A 24,639-nucleotide genomic window follows, 5' to 3' on the forward strand; every position below is an offset into this window, starting at 1 on the left:
AAAGAGAGGAACATCTCTTTAGCATTTGTTCCTTCTAACATTCACATATTTGCTTCCCCATGGAGTTGTTTCCCTATGAACAGGTTCACTAAGGAGCCAGTTATGTCCATATGAAATGAGAATGAAAGTGCAAACTCATTCAGATCAGGTTTTTCTGAGTGATGATTTTGAAAAAAGTATGTAAAATAAAAATAGAAACATTCTTTGTCAAATACTTAAATTGCAGCCACAGTAGTGGGACAGCCACTATTTATAGAACACATGTCTATTTAAACCCTTTTTTTAGGACAAAGACTGACACCTATGCAATTGACCTAGAAAAAGAAAGGATAAATGGAAAAGAAAGAACACTTCATGTTAAACAATTTAGTCACCTCCATTGGTTTTGACAGAATTAGGGATACAGAATTGCTCCTGCTGAGGCAATGGGAGCCCCCCTCAAGCTGAAAGCATGAAGAGGTCAGGTGGCAGATGCCTACAGGCCCTCAGGGACAGCTCTTTGTCTTTCCCCAAATCAAGCATACAACTACAAAGTCCTGCTGCTCCACTTCCAAGTAAAACTTGATAATTCTTAGGTAACTCTAAGCAAATCTTAAGTAACAGAGTATTCTGATGAGGCTCGTCCCTGTCAGTGCCAGTAACTAAAAGCCAAGATGTTGCAATTGATTCTTTTATTATTTTCCAGTCAGCCAACAGTCCTTGCTTAGGGCTTTCTTCCCTTTTTACGCAACGACTGTCCTTCTCCAGAGAAAGCGACGAATCTGCCTCCAGCTTCATCCTAGGTGTGAAGAGAAGATACTATTTTCAGAAACTCCCTGGAGATTTACAATAAATGCCTTACTCTGTAGACTCACGTACCATCCATATTATTCATAAATGTCTCAGGCTGGACACTATAGCTGACACCTGTAATCCCAGCACTTTGGAAGGTAAAGGTGGGAGGAACGCTTGAGCCCAGGAGTTCAAGACCAGCCTGGGCAACATAGTGAGACCCCATCTCTACCAAAAATACCTTGGTGTGGTATGTGCCTATGGTCCCAGCTACTTGGGAGGCTGAGATGGGAGGATGGTTTGAGCCAAGGCCATAGTGAGCTATGATGGTGCCACTGCACTCCAGCCTGGATGGCAGAGCAACAGAGCAAGACCTCACCTCAAAAAAAAAAAAAAAAAAAAAACAGTCTCTAAGTTGATCACCCAAAAACTTCAGGTCACTTTTCTGCACATGCTTGAAGAACTGTTTTCCCACTTAATTCTGAAGTCTCATGCCAATAAACTTCTTATCTTATATTCCCAAGGCTACAGAACTGAATTCTGTTAAAAAGAATTCTATCATGTAGGAGAGCCAGTTTTCTACCAGTGGACATTGCTGTGGTAAGCAGCTTAATGTATTTGCACACAGCTCTGATATTTTTTTAGAGCTCAAATTCCTGGGTCAAAGCATGTACACATTTTTAATGCTTTTAACGTATAGAGACCAACTAGCCCTCAGAAACATTCTACTAAGCTATCCTTCCATCAGCAGAAAGAGGAATTGTTTTTTCCCAAGCCTTTGAAAACTGCACATATTTTTTTTCACATGCTTTTATTGTTAGTCAGTCTGAGGCATTACCTCAACTTTTCCCTAGGAAAAAGAGGATTCTGGAATGTTGAACACAAATCCCTGCACCTGGCTCCCCACTAACTGTAGCATGTTATACCTGCAGTAGAACACCATTTAGGCCGGGCATGGTGGCTCAAGCCTGTAATCTCAGCACTTTGGGAGGCTGAGACGGGCAGATCACAAGGTCAGGAGATCGAGACCATCCTGGCTAACATGGTGAAACCCCGTCTCTACTAAAAAATACAAAAAACTAGCTGGGCGAGGTGGCGGGCGCCTGTAGTCCCAGCTACTCCGGGGTGGGGGGTGGGAGGGGGGGTGAAGCAGGAGAATGGCGTAAACCCAGGAGGCGGAGCTTGCAGTGAGCTGAGATCCGGCCACTGCACTCCAGCCCGGGCGACAGAGCGAGACTCCGTCTCAAAAAAAAAAAAAAAAAAAAAACACACCATTTAGTATTTATGTGGTAACATTCTTGTAAATTTGAGTCACAGCTGCATTTAGTCTTCCTTTGCCACATAGCCTTCCATTTATCCTGGTGTCAATAGCTGTGTTTGGCTTCTTTCTCTATACAATCACAGCCTGCATTGCATGGAGTTCATCTGTTTTGACAAAGCTGTGTCTCCTGGGCCTTCACCCTGCCATACCTGGACTGGCCTTTCTTTAGGTGCCGTACATGTTAGTGGGGGCTCCTTATTTCCTGGATTCTATGACTTTATTTCTACCTTATTCCTTCATTTTAGTGAGGGACACCTTCTAGGAGCTTCCTGAGAAAAGAGGTATAAGGATTATCTTCTTGTGAGTTCCTTCTTTCTATTCTCATATTTCATTGATAGTCTGGTCGGTATGTTAGTCTGCTACGGCTGCCATATAAAATGCCAAAGACAGCGTGGCTCAAACAACAGAAATTTATTGTTCATAGTTTTGGAGGCTAGAAGTGCAGGATCAAAGTGTCAGCAGGTTTGGTTTCTTCTGATGCCCTTTTCCTTGACTTGCAGATGGCTGCCTTCTTGCTGTGTCCTCACATGGCCCCCTCCTATGTCCAAATTTCCTTTTTTTTTTTTTTTTGAGACAGAATCTCACTTTGTCGCCCAGGCTGGAGTGCAGTGGCGTGATCTCAGCTCACTGCAAGCTCCGCCTCCCTGGTTCACGCCATTCTCCTGCCACCACGCCCGACTAATTTTTTGTATTTTTAGTAGAGACGGGGTTTCACCATGTTAGCCAGGATGGTCTCGATCTCCTGACCTTGTGATTCACCCACGTTGGCCTCCCAAAATGCTGGGATTACAGGCGTAGTCCACCACTCCTGCCCCAAATTTCCTCTTCTTAAAAGGATACCAGATTGAATTAGGGCCAACTCTAATGGTCTTTTTTTAACTTACTTGCTTATTTAAATGGCCCTATCTGAGTTATTGGGGGTCAGGGCTTCAACACAGAAACACTGGAGGGACACAATCCAGCTCTTAAGAGTTGGTACGGAATTTTAGGTTGGAAAAAATTTCAGAATTTTGAGGATATTGCTCCACTATCTTACAGTTTCCTCTGTGTCCTGCTAAGATGATGTCCCTTTTTTTGGGAGACAGGGTCTTACTGTTACCCAGGCTGGAGTGCAGTGGTGTGATCTCAGCTCACAGCAGCAGCCTCCACCTCCCAGGCTCAAGTGATGCTCCCAACTCAGCCTCGAAGTAGCTGGGACTACAGGTGTGTGCTGCCATGCTTGGCTAATTTTAAAATTTTCTGTAGAGACAGGGTCTCCCTATATTGCCCAGGCTGGTCTCAAACTCCTGGGCTCAAATGATCTTCCCGCCTCAGCCTCCCAAAGTGTTGGGATTACAGGTGTGAGCCATGGCGCTTGGCTGATGATGTCCTTGATCCATGGTGATACCTCTGTTCTCTCTCCAGAAGCTTTAGGATCTTTCTTGCCTCAAAGTGGCGCTATTTTGATTCATTTTGCTGGAACTCAGTGGGCCCTTCAAATCTGCGAACTTGTGTCCATCTTTGGGGAAACTATTTCCCTGATGATTTCTGCTCCTTTGGTTTCTGTGGCTGTTCTTCCCACAAATCCTCTACTATTTAGATGTTGGAATGGGAAGCTTTCTGACTATGGCCTTCACTTCAGAGGTAACAGTCTAGAGTCCTACTGGAGTCGGGCCTCCAGCCTTCTGGGGTAGGGGAGGGAGGGTAATGCAGCTCTAACTGCTTAGTAACAGAATTCTGTCATTAGTCCCTCATTTCTAGAGGTGCCTTTTGAGAATTCTACATTCTATACACAATCTACACAGAACTGCTTCTAGGCTTTTTATGATCTACTAAGGTACCCCGGGTTTCCAAAGCCTTGTAGTTGCCTCCTCTTCCACTGTCTTTCTTACCTCATGACCTTTAGTGGGGCTTACCACAGCCTTAGTGGGGCTGCAGGATGGAGTAGAGCTAAATGTGTCTTCAATCCCATCTTTAAACATATACTTCTTAAATACATATTTATAGTCAAACAGGCCTGCTGTGCCCACCGGCCTACCCCACCTTCTGTAAATTTGCAAGTCAGGTCACAGTCAGCCTGGGGGATGTCCCATGCTGAGGTCTTAGGTCTGAGTCAGGCACTGGCTTTTTGTGAGAAAGGCAGCCTGTAGCTGGTGAAGCCTGGATGGTGCCTGAAGGAGGAGCTGGAGGGTGAGGTCTGATTGGCTACTATGTTTGCTCCTCTGGGCCTGAAAGGTCTCAATGCTGTTTCAACTTGAACATTGAGCCCAGAAGTGGTTGTGAGTAGGACCAGGTGTGCAAACTTCACAGCGGTCTCTGTCCCCAACCACCCCAAGTGCTAGAGAGAAGAGTTCAGTAATCAGGATGGGCCAGGGATGGGTCCTATGTAGCAGCTGGCCCTGAATGGGTGACTCAGTACATCTGCCCTTGGCCCTACTCCTGGATCCTCAAGGGTCCAATCCTTTGAGAAAAGGAACCAGGAAAGCGATGGGTCTGAAGCGCTGGTGTTCTAGAAATCCTCATCACACAGAGGTGACTGCGTTCTACTTGCTGCCGGGCCTGGCCCACTCCCACAAAGTGCCCACAGGATGCTCAGCCCTTGCCTTCCTCTGTCCCACCACCACCCTGCTCAGCTGGAAGGTACTCCCTATATTTGAAGTTCAAGGTCTCTGTTGGAAGATGAAGCCCACCCAGGGCACACAGTTCTGTGATAACAGAGCCTGGAGTCTGCTCTAGAGCAAGACAGAGGTCCTGAGCCCCAGGCTGCAAGTCTTCTGTTTCACACACCCCACACCAGCACGACAGATAAAAACAGGACACCAGGGAGCAGAGGGACCCCAGGAAAGGGAAAACATGACAGACACCCTGATGTGGTTTGGCTGTGTCCCCACCCAAATCTCATCTTGAATTCCCACGTGTTGTGAGAGGGATCCGGTGGGAGGTAACTGAGTTGGTAGAAGGTAACTGAGTCATGAGGGCGGGTCTTTTCTGTGCTGTTCTCGTGAGTGAATAAGTCTTATGAGATCTGATGGTTTTATAAGGAAGTGGTTCCCTGCGCCAGCTTTTTCTCCGCCTGCTACCATCCATGTAAGATGTGACTTGCTCCTCCTTGCCTTCTGCCATGATTGTGAGGCCTCCCCAGCCATGTGGAACTGTAAGTCCATTAAACCTCTTTCTGTTGTAAATTGCACAGTCTCCGGTATGTCTTTACCAGCAGCTTGGAAACAGTCTGATACACACCCCTACTCAGAATGCCAGGAACCTCAGTCATCACTAGCAAATAAATCTCCTCATTACCAACCAAGGAAATACACTCACCTCTTCAACCTTTTTGACAAGGGGACGTGAATTTCTGATGAAAGTTATCTTACCAAGTTTAAATTCGTAATTGGGAATTCCTCTGTAAGGAGAGAGAGACAAGGAGAAATGTTATTTCCAGGAAAAAAGGACTAAAATTCATTTATGACAGTAAAGAGGAATGCAGAAAAGATGCTGCTGCACCCCACCTGGGCCCTTTGGTGCTTCCTGGCATCCTCCCAGGAGGGAAGTAGAAGATAACTGGCTTCCTGGTTTAGTATCAGCATTGGGTATAGGGCTAGGGGCTTTAGGCTCTGTACCTGTCTATGGAGAGGGGTCATCTGAAGGACTGGGAAGCCCTCACTGTCACTGTCCTGAGCTTCACAGAACCCCCTGAGGTGGCTAGACTCTCACTCCAGTATTCTCCTGATTTCACACACACAACAGACAACTGACACACCTCAGCCCTGCCCCTGCCATCATGGCCACCAGAGGAAGGGTCTGCTGTGGGTCCCTGGACCCAGCAACAGAAGCACATCTGACGTAGCTCCTCAGGGAACTTTCAGGGGAACTGAGATAATGTGACCTGATTAATAATTCAAAGTCACAAAACAGGAAAATAGGCAGATCACCAAATAGGGACCAGAAAGGTTTTGAATAAGAGACAGATCTGATCAGACGCACATCTTCGGAAAGCCACTGGGGGCAAGAAGACGCTGAATTGGAGGTATGGAGTGAGAGGCTGGACCACAGTGGTACTGGGGGTGGCACTGTGGAAGGAGGGACCTGTTGTGCTCCACCTCACCAAGGAGAGCAAGTAAGGGTAAAGTCCCTTGGGCCTACTGACCCAGGCTTTGTCTCCAGAACTGGGGTGAGGCTGCCCCACCCCAGAGGGCTGGCACAGATCCTCCTCCTGTCCTGAAGGAGAGCCAGGACAGACTTACCTTTTAATATCTCCAGGCTTGATTGGGGAGGGGCTGGGCTCCACCCCTTTCTTCTTTCCATCCAGTCTATTGCCAGAGCCAGAGAAAGCCTAGACAGGAAGTAGTTGAGTCATATAATGAGCCCAAGTGTGAGGACAGGTATGTCCTTTGCTTGGAGATCACTGCAGGGATGTGAGTTGGGGTGCTGTGCAGACCCTATGACTCCTTAGCTGCTGGGGTGCTGGCAGCTGAGAACTCTGCCCAGTTCCTCAGGGGACGGCCATGAGCTGAAGAGAGCCACTTGGCCAAGGGCAGCCAGCAGTCAGTGTTAGGTTAAAAGGCCTGACCCCTGCCTCTGCAGGGCCACGCAGTTCAAGCTCCGTGGGTGGGCTAAGGCCACTGTTGTGACTGCCCCATAGCTCAGCTTCCCATCATTCTGCTGTCTCTGCTGCTTCCTGGCACCTCCTGCCACCTCAGTGCCCACACATGAGCCACCTCCACCTGTTTCCCATGGAACCTTGCCAGTGGTTATGCTAAGGGTCATGTTTGCAACCTACATGGTACAGGCAAAGAAAAAAGGAAACATGATTTACAAGAGAGAGAGAGCAAATGTGGTAACGTTTGGTGAACCTAAGGGAAGAGTATATGTCTACTGTACTATTTAAACTCTTCGGTAGGTTAGAAATTCTTAAAAAGCTGGGCTGCCTTATGGGGCTGTTGGGAAGATTCCAGGAGAGAGTGGATATAAAAGTGTTTGGTAACTGAGCAAGTGGCAGATTTGCATGCATGTGCACAGGTACCCAGAGGCCCAGTCCCTGCTGATGTCCATCGAGTATCATGGAGAACAGCTTGAGTGAGTGCTCTAATTTCAAGGAGCAGAGGGCACAGCAACGTAAGTCAAGCGGTCTGGTACTCACGCGAAACCCCAGCTCTCCAGCATAGCCACTGTGGTCGGCTTCACCTTCCTGACAGAGAAAAAGAAAAACGGGTGAGCTCCTCAGCAGGGACACCCAGCTTCCCTCTCACCCCCCACCCCCAGCTAGGATGTCCCCCGGAAGCATGGCTGGAAGGGACGCAGAGGATATGACACCAACACCAGCAGAGGCCACCCACGAGTCACTACCAGGAACTCAAAAGCAGCATGCAGCAGGATAGCAAAGGACACTGGGGATAACACTTACAGTCGACTCCTCATGCTGGACTTGTCTTTCGGGTTCTTTGTAGCCCAGGGGAGCATCAAAGTCCACCTGTGTTTCCAGGATTTTAAAAGTAAAATATTCAGACATGGCCACCCTTGGCTTCCTTATCTTTTTTGCTTTTAATTGAGACAACTATAGATTCACATGCAGTTTTAAGAAATAATACAGAAAGATGCCTTATACACTTGCCCAGTTTTCCCAACGGCAGAATCTTACAAAATTACAGTAAAGTATTGCTGCCAAGATATCAACACTGGCACAACCCACCGCTCTTATTCAGATTTCCCCAGTTTTACATGTTTTTGTTTATGTGTATCTTTAGTTCTATACAATGTAATCACGGTATAGGGCCATGTATCCACCACAGTCGAGATGTAGAACAGTTTCACCACCACTAGGATTGCCCATGTTGTTTTTATAACCATACCCAGCTGTCTCCCAGCCCCCTCCACCAGTCCTAAGCCCTGGCAACCCCTAGTCTGTCTTCCATTTCTAAAGTTCTGTCACTTTAAGGATGCTATATAATGAAGTAAGTTTTTGGGATTGGCCCTTTTTGCTCAGCAGTATTCCCTAGTAATACAACTAGGATGCTGTGTGCATCAGCACTTCATTCCTACTCAGAAGGTTCAGTACGCTTCCTTAGCTCTTAAGAATATTCACTCCTTGGCCAGGTGCGGTGGCCCATACCTTTAATCTCAGCACTTTGGGAGGCCAAGGTGGGTAGATTACCTGAGGTCAGGAGTTTGGGACCAGCCTGCCACCATGGTAAAACCGCGTCTCTACTAAAATACAAAACTAGCCGAGCATGGTGGCACATGCCTGTAATCCCAGCTACTTGGGAGGCTGAGACAGAAGAATCACTTGAACCCGGGAGGTGGAGGTTGTAACCAAGATCAGGCCCCTGCACTCCAGCCTGGGCAAGAGGAGTGAAACTCAGTCTCAATAAATAAATAAATAAATAAAATTCACTCCTCAACAGGTCAGAGCTAACCATGGCAGCACTGGCAACACTCTGTTGCCTCAACTGGCCCTGAGATAGATGACAAGGTCACAGTCTCCTCATGATGTTCTGACAGCATCTTCCTCCTCTTTGCCCAAAGAGTCCCAGGGGCTGTTTGACGCCCTCCTGACATGCTGGCCTGCAGTGGTCACCAACTGCCCATCCTCCCAGGGCCCAGGCTCACTGTAACTGGACAGAGCCACTCACGTTCATGTCACACTCAATGATGGACACTGCCTTGTCAGGTTTGGTCTCCATCACACGAAGTTCGTAGATCTGTGGGGCAAACACAGAAATCAGTTGGATGGTTTCCTGGCAGCACTGAAGCTGTCGCTGTCCATGTTACTGTGGCTCTACCGGCTCCTGCGAATGACACAGCATTCACGCCCATGACACAACCTACAGCTGCACTTCTTGCTGTGACAACACTACCATAAGGGACAGGCTGCCCTGTGCCCACTGCAGAAGAGATGCTGTTCCCCAGATGTGGTTCAAATTAGACAAGGTAGTTATACAGCTAACTGCAAAAGACACTAACAATCTTTAACCCAGAAAGTTCACTTCTGGAACTTTACTATTTATTTTATTTATTTTCAGACAGAGTCTCGCTCTATCGCCCAGGCTGGAGTGCAGTGGTGCGATCTCGGCTCACTGGAACCTCTGCCTCCCGGGTTCAAGCACTTCTCCTGCCTCAGCCTCCCTAGCAGCTGGGACTACAGGCATGCGCCACCACACATGGCTAATGTTTGTATTGTTGTAGAGACGGGGTTTCACCATGTTGACCAGGCTGGTCTTGAACTCCTGACCTCAGGTGATCTGCCCACCTCGGCCACCCAAAGAGCTGGGATTACAGACACGAGCCACCACACTTGGCCTTCAAAATTTATTCTAAGTAAATAACTAGCTATACTCAATGAGAACATTCTAAGAAGGCTCATACCAATGTCACTAATGCCACTATACAGATGTGCCTTGACTTACGATGGAACCGAGTCCCATAAACTTATCATAAGTTAATAATGTATTAATACTCCTAACCTACCAAACATCATAGTGCAGCCTGCCTTAACCATTCTCAGAACACATACATTAGCCTAGAGTTGGGCAAAATCATCTAATATAAAGCTTATTTTATAATCAAATGTTGAATAACTCATGTAATTTATTGAATACTGTACTGAAGATAAAAAACAGAATGGTTTTATAGATATTCAAAGTATGGTTTTACTGAATGTGTATCATGTTTGCATCATCACAAAGTTGAAAAATTCTAGGTAGAACCATGGTCAGGGACTGTCTGTATACTCAAAATGCAGCTGAATTATATTTGTTCATATATAAATTTATAGTTATACAACAGTATGCTATGCAGCCAACAGGAAAAGAATTTTAAAACCAGTCATGTTGCTTGTGTCTAAGATGACCTCACGAATGTAAAAAATGCACATAAAAAATGTCCAGAAGCAGGGCTGTGCATATTGGCTCACGCCTGTAATCCCAGCACTTTGGGAAGCTGAGGCAGGCGGATCACGAGGTCAGGCGAACGAGACCATCCTGGCCAACACGGTGAAACCCCGTCTCTACTAACAAATACAAAAACTTAGCTGGGAGTGGTGGCAGGCTCCTGTAGTCACAGCTACTCAGGAGGCTGAGGCAGGAGAATGGTGTGAACCCGGGAGGTAAAGCTTGCAGTAAGCCGAGATCGCGCCACTGCATTTCAGCCTGGGCGACAGAGTGAGACTCCATCTCAAAAAAATCCAGAAGCACAGAAATTAAAAGTGGCCCTATCTACTTTTTCCTGCATCATTTCAGGTTCTTTGCTTTTATCTAAAGTCTGTCTTGCTTTTATTTTTTTGAGATGGAGTCTCGCTCTGCCACCCAAGCTGGAGTGTAATGGTATGGTCTCAATTCACTGCAACCTTCGCCTCCCAGGTTCAAGCGATTCTCTTGCCTCAGCCTCCCAAGTAACTGGGACTACAGATGCACGCCACCACACCTGGCTAATTTTTGTATTTTTAGTAGAGACGGGGTTTCACTATGTTGGCCAGGCTAGCCTTGAACTCCTGACGTTGTATATCACCCCCCCGCCGCCCCCTTGGCCTCCCAAAGCGCTGGGATTACAGGCGTGAGCCACGGCGCCCGGCCAGTATGTCTTGCTTTTACAATCATTTTAAAAAGTCTGGATAGTCCCACCATTAAAAAAAAAAAAAAAAACCTAAGCAGGGCCAAATCTACTTTTAAAAGTGTCATAATTATTGAATAAACAAGGAATAAAAAGGATCTGTCATTGTGTGGATATACTACCATTTATCCACTGAGCATCCAGCCTGTTTCCAATCATTTTGCAACGTTAATGACACTACTATAAACATTCAAGGGCCGGGCGCGGTGGCTCAAGCCTGTAATCCCAGCACTTTGGGAGGCCGAGACAGGCGGATCCCGAGGTCAGGAGATCAAGACCATCCTGACTAACACGGTGAAACCCCGTCTCTACTAAAAAATACAAAAAACTAGCCAGGGGAGGTGGCGGGCGCCTGTAGTCCCAGCTACTCGGGAGGATGAGGCAGGAGAATGGCGTAAACCTGGGAGGCGGAGCTTGCAGTGAGCTGAGATCCGGCCACTGCACTCCAGCCTGGGCGGCAGAGCAAGACTCCGTCTCAAAAAAAAAAAAAAAAAAAAACCTTCAAACATGTCTCCTAGGGCTTGGCTAATGCTTCTCTACTGTTTTTATGTGTTCAAATTGTAGGCCACAACAAATCAGTGGGTCATAAAACCAACAGGGCTGCAAGCAGAACTGAAAAGGAAAGAATTGGAGGACAGTACCCTAGAAGTACCAGAATGTATTGCATTTAGTAAGGATAAATATTCCTGTGACATTTGCCATTTACTTTTATGTATTGGCATAATATTAAACACTTTTTTTTTTTTTTTAAACTATGGGACCACTTTTCTAGGTTGGTGCTCCTCAAACTACCTGGGAAGACCTAGTTTTTTAAAATGTGCAGTCTGCTGGACTGCCATGCGGTCCTCCTGCACAGAAGCAAGACACAACACACACCAGACGCCCAGAGTTCACCAGGACAAAGACTGGTTCTGTGGCCATGTGTGTGGAGGTTACAACAATGCCAAATTGCTTATACGTTCTTTTTTTTTTTTTTTTTTTTTTTTTTGAGACGGAGTCTCGCTCTGTCACCCGGGCTGGAGTGCAGTGGCCGGATCTCAGCTCACTGCAAGCTCCGCCTCCTGGGTTTACGCCATTCTCCTGCCTCAGCCTCCGGAGTAGCTGGGACTACAGGCGCCCGCCACCTCGCCCGGCTAGTTTTTTGTATTTTTTAGTAGAGACGGGGTTTCACCGTGTTAGCCAGGATGGTCTCGATCTCCTGACCTCGTGATCCGCCCGTCTCGGCCTCCCAAAGTGCTGGGATTACAGGCTTGAGCCACCGCGCCCGGCCTGCTATACGTTTCTAAACATTCACTTTTGACTCCTGCTTCCCCCAGGCCCTGGCAACCACCATTCTGTCTTTTTTTGTTTTCTTGAGGCAGGGTCTTGCTCTGTCCCCCAGGCTGGAGTGCAGTGCCATGACCCCGGCTCACTGCAGACTTAACTGATCCTCCCGCCTCAGCCTCCTGAATAGCTGTAACTGTAGGCACATGCCACCATACCCAGCTAATTTTTAAAATTTTGCATTAATATTTTGTAGTGACAGGATCTCACTATGTTACCCAGGCTACTCTCAAACTCTCGAGCTCAAACAATCCTCCAGCCTTGGCCTCCCAAAGTGCTGGGATGCCAGGTGTGAGCCATGGTGCCCAGGTGATTCTACTTTCTGTCTTCCATGAATTTGACTACTCTAAGTACCTCAGGTAAGTGGAACGGTAGTAGTTATCTGTCTGCATCTGGTTTATTTCACTGAGCAGAATGTTCATCCATGTGGTAGCATGTGTCAGAATTCCCTTCCTTTTTAATGTTGAATAATAATACATTGTATGTGTATAACACATATTATTTACCCATTCATCTGCAATTTATTTTTTACTATGGTGTGAGTTAGGAACTCAATTTGTTTCTTCATCTTAGGAATAGTCAATATCCTAGATTCCCCAACCCCAGTATCTCCTTTGCCTGGTGACATCAATGCTGCCTCAGTGGTGGGCCAAGATTCTTTGTATATAAGGATTTGTTCCACTGGCCTACTTGTCTACTCCAGAAGCAACGCCATATGGCATCTTAACTACTGGAGCTTTATTATACTAAGCTGCCATATAGAATCTTCCTTATATATGACTAGATTCTTTTGTCAATATTTTATCTACAATCTATATATCTGTATCAAGTGACAATGACCTGTAATTTACCTTTCTCCTATCCTTGTGTGGTTTTGGTGATCAAGGTTATACTGACCTCAGAGAATGAATTGGGGAATATTTTCTTTCTCTATTTTCAGAATATCCAAGAGGAATTTATTTCTTGAGTGTGAGGAAGAACTTGCATATATAACCATCTGGGCCTGGGTTTCCTAGATTAAGATTTTTCTGACTGAATTACTTGACTGGCTATACAATTATTTAGGCTGGTTTTTTTCTTTAGTCAAACTTCAATTATACTTTCCACTAGGAAATAATTTATCAATGTCAAATAAGTTGGCTCATTTCTTAGTATAAAATTTTTCACAGTTGTTTTATCTTTCAAGGTATCTGCTTTATCTAAGTCATTTTATACATTTTTAAACATTCAGTATGTATGTAGACTTTTCAGGGTTTGCTTTTTTTTTGTTTGAGGCAAGGTCTCGCTTTATCACCTAGGCTGGAGTGCAGTGGCACGGTCACTGTTCACTGTAACTTCTGCCTCCCGGACTCAAGCAATCCTCCCACTTCAGCCTCCCGAGTAGCTGGGACTACAGGTGCATGCCACCATGCCCAGCGAATTTTTGTATTTTTTGTCGAGATGGGGTTTTGCCATGTTGCCCAGTCTGGTCTCAAACTCCTGGACTTAAGTGATCCACCCACCTCAGCCTGCCAAATTGCTGGGATTACAGGTGTGAGCCACCACACCCAGCTTCAGCTATCTTTTTAAATTAACTTTATTGAATAGTAAACAGAAAACTTTAATTCTAAACAACTCTCTCAAGAGAGTAAGTCTAGGCTGGGCGTGGTGGTTCATGTCTATAATCCCAGCACTTTGGGAGGCTGAGGGAGATGGATCACCTGAGGTCAGGAGTTCAAGACCAGCCTGGCCAACATGGTGAAACCCCATCTCTACTAAAAATACAAAATTAGCCACATGTGGTGGCACATGCCTGTAGTCCCAGCTACTTAGGAGGCTGAGATGAGACAGGAGAATCGCTTGAACCCGGGAGGCGGTAGCTGAAGTGAACCAAGATCGCACCACTGCACTCTAGCCAGGGTGAGACAAAGTGAGACTCTGTCTCACAAAAAAGGAGAGTAAGTCTTTACTTACTCTTTTCCAACATTTTAAATGTCATTTTTTAAGCTTCATATATTAAACATTATTACTGCTTTATATGGCAACATTTACCCTGGCTTCATATTTGCCAATTTATTTATTCCCTATTCCTTCTTGCTTTCCTTCTAGGATAATGCTTATTCCTAAAGTACATGCTTTTAAAATTCCATTGGTAAATAACCTCTCTCAGATTTGGTTCATGTGAAAATATTTTTACTTTGCCCTTATTCTTTAAGGAAGGTTTTGATGATAGTTACTTGATACCGGCTGTAACTGTTGCTATTCAAAGACCTGCTACTTGCTATTCTGTAGATACTGTGTTTTCTCCCTGCTTACCTCTCTGTATTTGGTATTTTCTACCTGTACCTTATTCTGTTTGTTATACATTATAAACTTCCTGTAGTGATGGGCTGACCACCAATTCTAAATCAATTTCAGTTATCATCTTTTCAGATTGTTGCAATTCCTCCATTCTTTCCTACTAGGATTGCAACAGGCATGTTTTCTCAGTGTCTTCAACATCTCAAGCTCTCGAATATTCCATCCCCTTGCTCTGAAATGCTGTTATTTATTCAGATTCATCATCATTAACTCTTTTATAGCTGTTGTTTAACGTTTTGTTTTTCACATCTTTCTGGTTATTTTTGATAGCCTTTTGTTGCTTGCTATTATAATTCCATTTTTAAAAATATCTTTGAACATTTTATATCTAATTATTTTACATTTGTATCTAGAAATTCTAATGCTGATTTCCTTAGGGATCTAATTTTTGTTGTCTCTGCTTTGGTGTGGTTTAATTATGCGTTCTTGTTTGCTTGTTCAATTGACAGCAATCCCAAAGGCTTAACCAAACTGGAGTGCTTTTTCCAGAGAGGATCTGTGTTTATTTCTCCTGAGACAAGGACAACACCCACCTGTGTCTGTTTTACTGCTTTTAAGGGTTCCAGTTCAACCCTGATCTCTGAGTCTGATCTCCCACCAGAGCACTGATAGAGCCATCTGCCCTCAGGGCAACCCTGCTTAGAGTCTTTAAAATTCCCTATAAGCACAACAGTACATACCTAGTTTTCCCTACTTCTAAAAGTGGAAATTCAATCCCGTGTTTCAGTTTTACATATACTCTATATAATCTACCCTCCCTTACAGTGCAAAGTATCTGTGAGCCACCAGAGGTGTCCTTTATCATCAGTTTATATATCCTTTATCATCAGTTTAGGAGTTATATTTAGTATTACTACCTTAACATTAAAAACAGTAACATTAAACTGCCTGTAATTAATTATAAAAGATTATTCAGTTAAGGTAAATGACACCTAAAATGTTCTCCACAAAGCTAAAGGGAACAAGATTATTTCTTAGTTTATTAAAAGAAAAAAAAGAAAGTGTGATTTGAAACCCACAAAACTGAAAAATAAGGTCAGATGCCTCAAATACAAGGAAACTGCCAGAGAATAAGCTGGATCCCTGCACTGACACCAAGGGAGTAACTGGCTAAACCACAGGCAGCTGTGACACAGCTGTGAAGGCCGAGTCCCTGAGGGGACCAGAGAGTGCTGTTAAGGAGCTAAGTGCTAGCTAGCTTCAGGGAAAGCCCAGTCAAGCCAGGCTGTGGTCACTCCTGAACACTAAGGCTAGCCGTGGCAACAGCTCTGTGGGAGGGTCAATTGTCAACAGTCACAGTGAACAGGGGCACCCATAGTACTGTGCTCCATGCCTGTGGTAGGACAGCCTGATGTCAGGACTGCCAACTATTACATCCTCCCTCAGGCATGTTCCCATTGGTAATAGGAAAGTGAATGCCTTCTTGAATTTTGGAGTAAGTCCTGTCATTTCACTTTACAGTTAAATTGTCTAGATCCAGACACCTAAACAGCAAAAAATCAGGGATGAAGACAGAGGCATTCAGACCTGAGAGACTTGTGTCAGAAAGGTCAAGCCTAGAGAAGCTGCTAAGTGAAAATGGAAGCTGAAGAAAACAGGAGGAGGAAGTGGAGGAGGATGTGGGCTCCCAGGAGGAGAGGTGAGCCTAGGAGGTGTTGCCCTAAGGCGGAGCCAGGCTCTGCTTCTTAGATGCCACACAGCACTTGGCCCCACTGAAGGGCCTGTCAGCTTCTGTGGGGCAGGGATCTCAAGGACAAGGACCCAGCAGGGTTGTTACTGTGTCTCCACAGCCCCACAAAGGGCTTAGGTTAGATAAGAGGTGCAGTGGGGACCTTTCAAACCAAGATAGAACCAGTAGCCACCAAGGTACACAGAGCTATGACTAACAAGTCTATCAATATTCCCCTGTAAATGCAATCTATCCTCATAACAGAGTTACCAAATGAATGAGGCCTCTAAATATGAACGCAGGAAAACTTAATAACCAAACAGTAGGCAGTAATTAGGTGACAAGATCCAGGCATACCCCGCTTAAAAAGAAGCCCCATTCAAACATCAGAATGGACACTGCAGGTGGTTCTTGTCAGGCATGACCTGCATGAACTGGGCTCACCTTTTCATTATAGTTGATGGCAATCACATCCCCGGTGGTCAGACAGGCAAAATTCCTAAGTGCGTTTTCTAATCTGCAGACATACTCTGTCAAGGCAACATGGCAAGATGGATACCTTAAATCTGAAACAAGTTTCCATGAGGGGTTAGATGATTACTCGTAGGTAGAGACTGTACCATGATGGTACTTGAAACACGAAGCTTTAACACAATGAAGTACTACTTGGCAATAAGGAAGGATGGAACTCCCAATGTACAATAATATGGATCAATCTCACAAATGCCAAGCTGGGGGAAGGGGAAATAACCAACCACAAAAGGGCAGTGAGATTCCATCCACACAGAACCCTAAGAAAGACAGATCTATGAGAATGGGAGGTAGCTGAGAGGTTTCTGGGCCAGGGGATCAGGTGGGGACTGGCAGGAAAGGACCTTTTGGGAACATGGAAATGTTCTGGTTACATGGGTGTACACATTTTCAAACTGGCTGAACTGTGTGCATTTTATTGTGTACAAATTATACCATGGGATTTAAAAAAATCCTATGGGAGTACAAAAGAACAAAAAAGATTTAATGAGTCAGATAGGTCCGCTCAAAAGTTCCTCAAAATCAAAGATGCTTTCATTTATACTTTTGTTGTTTCTATCTTTTGAGCTGATAACTTTAATTAATAAAAATTAAAGAAACCAGCAAATACTTTTTATAACAGTAAAAGACAGTAGAACCCAAATGCCCATACAAGGAAATGTCTATTCATGTGGAATATTTTAACCATGTCTTCCTCATCAATTTGCTGAATTACTTTACATAAAAAGATCACAAGAAACGTGGCTCCAGAGCCTGCCACTGTGAGAGTCTAACTTGAGGGTGAAAGGGCAAGGCTATCTAGGTTCACCTCGTTCGATCAAACAGCTTTCCAGAACCACAGCAACTTTGTGAAAAGTGCCTTATGTGGTGAATGCTTTCTTTGCTCCCGCACATGAAGTGCGACGGTACAGAGTGCCCTTCCCTCCACTCCTCCGGTGACCCTGCCAGGGCATCTTCTCTGACTTCCACTGCAGCAGCTGCAGGAGCAGAGCCACAGCCCTCAGGCTGAGAACACAAGGCCTCTGCAGGAGGGCTGGCTCCCCATATGGCCTCTGTGTACTCTGGCGCCTGCTGCAGCACCAGCTTCCCACTTTGTCTGCTTGGCGCCAAGACTGCTTTCATCCAGACCTCAGCCAGACCAGAAAACACCAGGCTCTCAACTGATGGAAGTGACGCCCTTTCTCCACACACTAACAAGTTAACTGTGCTGACAAAAACAGCATCTGAGATCAACCTGATAAGAAGTCTGCACTGGGGCCGGGCGCACTGGCTCATGCATGTAATCCCAGCACTTTGGGAGGCTGAGGCAGGTGGAGCACCTGAGGTCAGGAGTTCGAGACCAGCTTTGGACAACATGGTGAAACTCCAACTCTACTAAAAATACAAAAATTAGCCAGGCGTGGTGGTGCACGCCTGTAATCCCAGCTACTCGGGAGGCTGAGGCAGGAGAATCACTTGAATCTGGGAGGCAGAGCTGAGATTGTGCTACTGCACTCCAACCTGAGCAACAGAGTGAGACTCTGTCTCAAAAAAAAATAAAATAAAATAGAGTCTGCATTGCAACACATGTAAAAACCCTGAGAAAATGGGCAGGGCCCATTCCTGGTCACTGACAGCCAAACAAGCGCCTCTAGGTCAGAGCTCTGAAGGACAAGTTAACCAGCTCTTCCCATAGGACATCCCTCTGTCTGTGGGACAGGAGGCTCAACAAGGCCACTGTGTCCAGGACATGGGCAGCATGGGATATACGTGGCCCATATGCATCCAGAGCACAATCAGCGGTGCCTTGCTCCTAAGAAAACATCTGGAGAGAGGGCTACTAGGAAGGGAGGCAGCTTTTCTTACCTTTCTGTCTGTGTCATTCAACTGTGTTTTTTTCTCAAGTATGCATTAAAAAAATTTCTTAAAAAAGTAGTAGAATGGAGTGGCCACTCTTATGCCATGATCTTAACAAGGCAAATCGGGGCCATGGAGCTAGAGATCTTGATCAGTGCACACAGCACCGTCCCGTACCTGCACTGCCTACTTCCTGATGCTGTCAACACATACACCTGGCTTAAATTCAGAGATGAACATAAAGAATCCACTAGAACCTGATACCTTTGCTTTCTGCTTGGTGACACAGAAATTGCAGTCATTGCTACCTATTGGCCTGGAGTGAATGAGCTCTCAGGCTGGCGTGCAGTGAGGTTCACGGGCCAGTGCACGGCTGGGCAGAGGTACTAGGGAGCCACAGAAGGGGCTCGAGCTGAAGGCAGATGAGCTGCTCCCTCCTTCCACTGGACATACTGTACATCCTGGCTTTGTGCCAGGTGACACAGACCCACTGAAAGAAGGGCTTCATTGTGGTCTCCAGGAAGTGTCTGGGAAGTGACAGAGGCGGCCCAGACAGCACCCAGTGCACTTGGCCAGGGTCACGCAGATGTGCTAGCTGAACCCCGTTATTCTCAAATCACAACTTGAATCACAAATGTGTGATCCCCAAAGCAGACACAGATTAAATACAGTACATGATGTTTAACAACCGCCAGCATACTCTCCTTTGTCTAGAAGAACTCTGCTTATTTGAAAAGGATACACGGCTTTGGGGTTGGTGATGTCCAGGAAGTCAGGGCTCTGAGGCTGGAATTTGGAGTAGGTGGCCACTTGAAGGTTGACACTCTCCACCTGGACCAGGCCACCTTCTTCCAAGAGCAAGTTCTGCATCATCTGAAAGGAAGAAGAGGTTACGTGAGACTCCTAGAGATGAAGTAGCCTCCACAACCACTGCTCCCTAAACACTGGGCAGGCCAGTCTTACTTGGGTCCTTGGAAGAGGAACCTGAGGCAAGATAAGTAATTTGTGACACTATGTCAGGAAGGAGGGAAAACTCAAGTGATGTGGAGGGAAGAAGGCCAATAAAGGGGTGCCACTGAAGCTGCACAGCTCACAGTGTGAACGCCTCTCTGCAGGGCCGCCAGGATTGCTCACTAGCTCCAGGCTTCCCAGGGGCACAGCATTTTCCTCAACAGTCACTCATCGTACTTCCAAGCTGTCCCACAAGTAACTAGTAAGGCCCCGGGGCAAGTAGGGCTGCAACTGAGGTAGGACAAAAGCAGCACAAGGCAAGGCTGACCTGGCAATGGAATGGCCCCCCACAGCTGAGGCTGCAAGATGGTGACAAGGCCCCAAAGGTCTCTGCTGTGGAGGTTATAAAAATCTGACAAAGCCTCCACATGCCTCTGTTAAACAACCCAGCCAGGTAGATGATGGCTGAGGAGTGAGAGGGAAACAGATAAATAGTGCCCATGAGTACTGAGTATGCAGGGAGCCCAGACTCAGGTCAGAGGCTGTATATCTCTTGCAATGAAATTTTGTTTGTCTTATTTGAAACCATCTTAAAAGGAGCGTCAGACATATACATGAGTAGAAAGAGCCACACAAGAGAGCTCCCATGCACCTAGCCCTGACAGTTGGACAGTGCTCACGCATGTCATGGCTCAGTCCATCGACTGGCACTACCTCACACCCAGTCCCAGGCCACACTAGATGCCCTGAAGCAAATCCCAGGTATCACATCCCTTTAAGAATGTTTCATTGAGAGTGGCAGTGAGAAGGTGACTTTAACAGCCAAGGGAAGAGGGGACTGAGGGCTGTGTCACAGATGAGAGGGAGCTCATGAGGAGGGGGAGGCATGCTGAAGCCAAGACTGTGCCTGGGAGGCTGTGCCTAGGCCACAAGAGAAGCCTGAGTGGTGGACCCTGTGGACAGGCATGCAGGGGACCGCGCGCACTCACGCTGACAGCTGCTTGTCAGGCTAGTAAGGGCAGAAATAGAGGGTGGTCACTCTACTGGATGCCACAGACAGGCACAGAAGGATGCAGAGCAACTGGCTTTGGTAACTGGGGTCTGGAATCCCCAGGAGTGATGTTCTAACAGGAAGTACTCTAAGGCTCAGAGTCAGCCAACTGCAGGCCAGGCGCACTGTCCCTTAGGGTAGATTTTTGTGGGAAGTATGTCAGCAAGGGGAAGGATATTGGGCTGCAATCTCGAGCCTGAGGGAAGTCTGACCAGGGATGGGGGTGGCTTCCTCAGCCAGAGGCAGGACACTGCCATAGGTGATGTGAGCCGGAGAGGCAGAGAAGTCAGACTAGGGCTTGAGGTGAGAAATGGGCTGCTGGAAGAGGCCCGAGAGCACTAAGCAGGCAGGAGGAGCTGACACCTGGCCCTCCCCATGTAGCATTTTAGAGCATACAGCACAATGGGTAGCCAAGTATCTGTGTGTCACGAGCAGCTAGTCCAGGGCTCAGATCTAGGTTGGCAGACAAAAGCCTTGGCTGCAAGGAAAAAGGCCAGCACCTATTCCAGGCTGGCTCACCCTGAAGAAGCTTGGAAGCATGGGTGGGAAAGAGTCCACCAACCAGCCCAGAAAAAGCACTGGCTCACACGCCCTCCAAGACAGCAGATAGGGGACACCTGTCACCCGACTGCCCATGCCAGGAGCTAGAAGGCCAGCTCAGGGGAAGAGGTGGCCTGATGGCTTCACACCCTAAACCAGGCTACCTAAAGAGGCTTTCCATGGGAGAAAGGGATTCCATTAGTTACCTGGTCTAAAGCAGTCCAACAGCTTGGACAAGAGGCCACCCAAACTTCAAGTCTATGGGCTAAAGGAAAACCTTCGAGGTACAGTGTATCCCCAGCATCACCATCTCCTCTTACAGGTGAGCCACAGAAGGGACTGGGGAAGTAGTCACTGCCTGACACTTCAGCTACCGAGAGTGGCTTCAGTGACCAGGTGTTCTACCAGATGAGCAGAACATGGCCTCAGGCCCCTGGGGGCACCTGCAGACAAACACAAGAATAGCAAGGGGCTGAGCAGCAAATACTGGAGAGCCTATCTGGGCTTTGAGGCATAAAAGCGCCCCACAGGCCAGGGTAGGCAGACCTGGTCAGCTGAGGTGAGGAGGCAGCATGGGAAGGTCAGGCACTAGGAGGTGCAATGGGAGTGCAGGGCTCTTGTGGGGGAGACACTGGCCAGGCCCAGACCTTGGGAAGGGCCCTGGGACCCAGGCTGAAGAGAATGCCACTGTCATGGCAGCATGGGCAAGGTCACCTGCTACAGAAGGAAAGGGACCTTCAGAATTTCAATTCATATTATTATTTTCTTTTTTTTTTTGAGATGGAGTCTCGCTCTGTCGCCCAGGCTGGAGTGCAAAGGTATGGTCTCGGCTCACTGCAACCTAAGCCTCCCAGGTTCAAGCCATTCTCCTGCCTCAGTCTCCCAAGTAGCTAGGACTACAGGCATGTGCCACCACACCTGGCTAATCTTTGTATTTTTAGTAGAGACGGGGTTTCACCATGTTGGCCAGGCTAGTCTCAAACTCCTGACCTCAAGTGATCTGCCTGCCTCAGCCTTCCAAAGTGCTGGGATTAGAGGCGTGAGCCACCGTGCCTGGCCAGAATTTCAATTCATATTTAATTTCAGAAAATATTAGTTAAGGCCATCCCTTCTGAACGTCTGGTAAGGCATGATAGGGCATCAGGAGGAGAGGTGGGCTTCAGACCACCTCCCAGTGGCAGCCAAGCAAGCACTCCTGAGTTCCCAGCCCATAGCTCACCGCAGGGTCTCTCAGTATGCCTGCTGTAATTCAAGCACAAAGAGAAGGACAAGCAGGTCCCTTGGTGAACTTCCCTAATGTGCCAGAGCTGGGGAGAGGAGTGAGGGGAAGAAGAAGCCAAGTGGGCCACAGCTACCTGTGTGGAACTCTCACTGCTACAGGCTCCTCCCTACAGCACTGGCACAGTTCTGCTCACTTCTCTGAGGGGTACAGCCTCGAGGGCAGGCTCTGGTGGCTCACACGCCCTGGATATCCCAGCCCAGATCTGCAATGACGTCCTTCAAGTCAACTTTCCAAAGAAAGCCTGCTTATAAGGAGAAAGGCGTCATTCCTACAGCAGCTCAGTTGAGAGATTTGGGAGACTAAGTTAGAGGTAACTGAAAACACATATGCTGTGACAGACTACTAAAAGTAGGGGAAAGCATAAAAACCTCAAACACCCTACTTACTAGACCACCTAAAAAACACTGTTGCTCCATTATTTTTTAAAAAGCCTCACCCAGGAAATCACAGATGAACAGTTCAGCTGTTGTTTCTGGACAACCAGTTGTGCAACTATCAAAGAAAAGGCTGCTCCCACAGCACAGTGGCCCACAGGTACGTCCAGAGCCCACCAGCCTGCGTAAGGCACAGTGCACTGCTCTGGATCCCTTCTCTCCCACCGGGTCAGGTCAGGCTGAGATGCTGAGCAGGAGGAGTAGGCTGGGCCACCTGCTCCAGGGCCAGGGCTCTCGAGTGCAGGGGATGTCACTGCCTAAGTGGCTGCTCTCTAGAGACCCTAAGTGGCAGCCCCACTCACCCAGTGTGGGAGGTAGCAGATGCCCTCATCAGCCACAAACTCCAGCACGCCACAATGCGTCATGCGGTCCGAATTCTTATTGGTCAGTTTGAACAGCATGGGATAGGTAATATTAAGTCGGCCTGAAAAGAAGAGAGAGGCTATGAAGCACATCTCCTATGAAGGGAAACCTGTTCGGCCCATGCCTTCCCATAGAAGGAGCCTCCCCACAACCCTCTCCCTCAAACCCCACACTCCTCTGACAGATGAATCCCCTCTGTAAGAGCACAATGCATGGCTCAAGGAGGAGCCTGGCAACTTGGTAACACAGCACTGGCATAGACTTGTGATTTTCTGAAGTCAACATTCTAAAAAGTGATGTGTTCGGCCGGGCACAGTGGCGCAGTGATGTGTAATCCCAGCACTTTGGGAGGCCGAGACGGGCGGATCACGAGGTCAGGAGATCGAGACCATCCTGGCTAACACGGTGAAACCCCGTCTCTACTAAAAATACAAAAAACTAGCCGGGCGAGGTGACGGTGGCCTGTAGTCCCAGCTACTCGGGAAGCTGAGGCAGGAGAAAGCCGTGAACCCGGGAGGCGGAGCTTGCAGTAAGCTGAGATCCGGCCACCGCACTCCAGCCTGGGCGACAGAGCGAGACTCTGTTTCAAGAAAAAAAAAAAAAAAAAAAGTGATGTGTTCATTCACTTATTCATAAATAATTTCAGTGCCAACCATGTCCTGGACAAAATCCCTATCTTTAAAGGTTTCTAGTTTGAAGGTAAACCTTCCAGCAAAGAAAACAACCACAACCAGATGCTACAGGTGCTGTGGGAAGGGCTGGCAGGAGCAGGCAGAGCTATTGGGCTAGGCTCCTGGAGGCCAAGTCCTTTAGGCTGGGCACTGGGCGGGCAGACCTGGGAGGAAATGCAGGCAGAGATGGCAGCCTGAGCAAAGGTGTGGAAGGGAAGAGGAGCCCAGGCAGTTCACAAATGGTGGGCAATTAGGCAAGACAGGCTGGGGACAGGTGTGGGAGTGGTTGGGAAGGGGAGGGGCACCACACGGGGTAGAACCTAGGGCCTGGGCCCAGCGGGCAGTGTGGGCTCTCAGCAGGGTCATGACATAGGACACCTCTGCTCTCTGGTGGACCTTGAGGTGTGAGCTGAAAGCAGGGCCAGAGGCAAGTAAGCTGGATTGGTGATGTGCTGACCCAAGAGGTGCACAGGCACATAAAGGAGGGGCTGGCAAAAAGAGGCAGGAAAACCCAGGAGACACAGGGCCCTGGGGGAGAGGACCGAGAAGGAACTAATGATAGTGATGGTGTTTGCCATGTGTAAGGCCCTTGTTCAGTCTTCCCAGAACAGTCAGTTAGGTATTATCATTATCCCCTTTTATCTATGGGGAAACTGAGGCCCACAGGTTAAGTAACAGGCCTAAGACCTCACAACACACAAGTGGTGATGTCAGGATTCAAACCCAGGCTGCTGGCTTAAGTCCAGGGATTCAACCATCAAAGCAGAATTTAGCTTGTTAATTTAGGCAAACATTCCAACAAAAATCATAGTTAGTGTTAGGAGGTAAAGTAGATTCCATTTGAGATCTCCCTACAAATTCTAATAAAGCAAAACAAGTTGAAAGCTTGTGCAGGAAGCTACAGAGAACCTCTGGGAGCAGCATGGAGGTACAGTAGGGGAGGACATTCCCTCCTATCACCAAGGGTGACTCTTAC

General features: G+C 47.2%; 1 protein-coding gene across 4 annotated transcripts in view; it reads right to left on the bottom strand.

Annotated features, from left to right (window-relative positions):
* Positions 1–654: 654 nt before the first annotated feature.
* Positions 655–24,639, bottom strand: part of UFD1 (ubiquitin recognition factor in ER associated degradation 1) — a 30,095-nt gene continuing 6,110 nt past the window's right edge. For 3 of the 4 annotated variants that reach the window (XM_026448949.1, XM_026448950.1, XM_026448948.1), the window contains 9 exons: positions 22,932–23,053; positions 19,114–19,244; positions 16,449–16,521; positions 8,698–8,766; positions 7,473–7,538; positions 7,209–7,256; positions 6,313–6,401; positions 5,390–5,471; positions 670–778 (listed from right to left, as the gene is read on the bottom strand). In XM_026448949.1, the coding sequence (XP_026304734.1) occupies positions 704–778; positions 5,390–5,471; positions 6,313–6,401; positions 7,209–7,256; positions 7,473–7,538; positions 8,698–8,766; positions 16,449–16,521; positions 19,114–19,244; positions 22,932–23,053 (755 nt within the window). In that variant the 3' untranslated portion in view covers positions 670–703. Of the gene's footprint in view, positions 779–5,389; positions 5,472–6,312; positions 6,402–7,208; positions 7,257–7,472; positions 7,539–8,697; positions 8,767–16,448; positions 16,522–19,113; positions 19,245–22,931; positions 23,054–24,639 lie in introns of all 4 variants that reach the window. The other variant, XM_026448947.1, reaches the window with a different exon arrangement.

This window comes from Piliocolobus tephrosceles, chromosome 19 (assembly GCF_002776525.5).
Source record: "Piliocolobus tephrosceles isolate RC106 chromosome 19, ASM277652v3, whole genome shotgun sequence".
Taxonomy (NCBI): Eukaryota; Metazoa; Chordata; class Mammalia; order Primates; family Cercopithecidae; genus Piliocolobus; species Piliocolobus tephrosceles.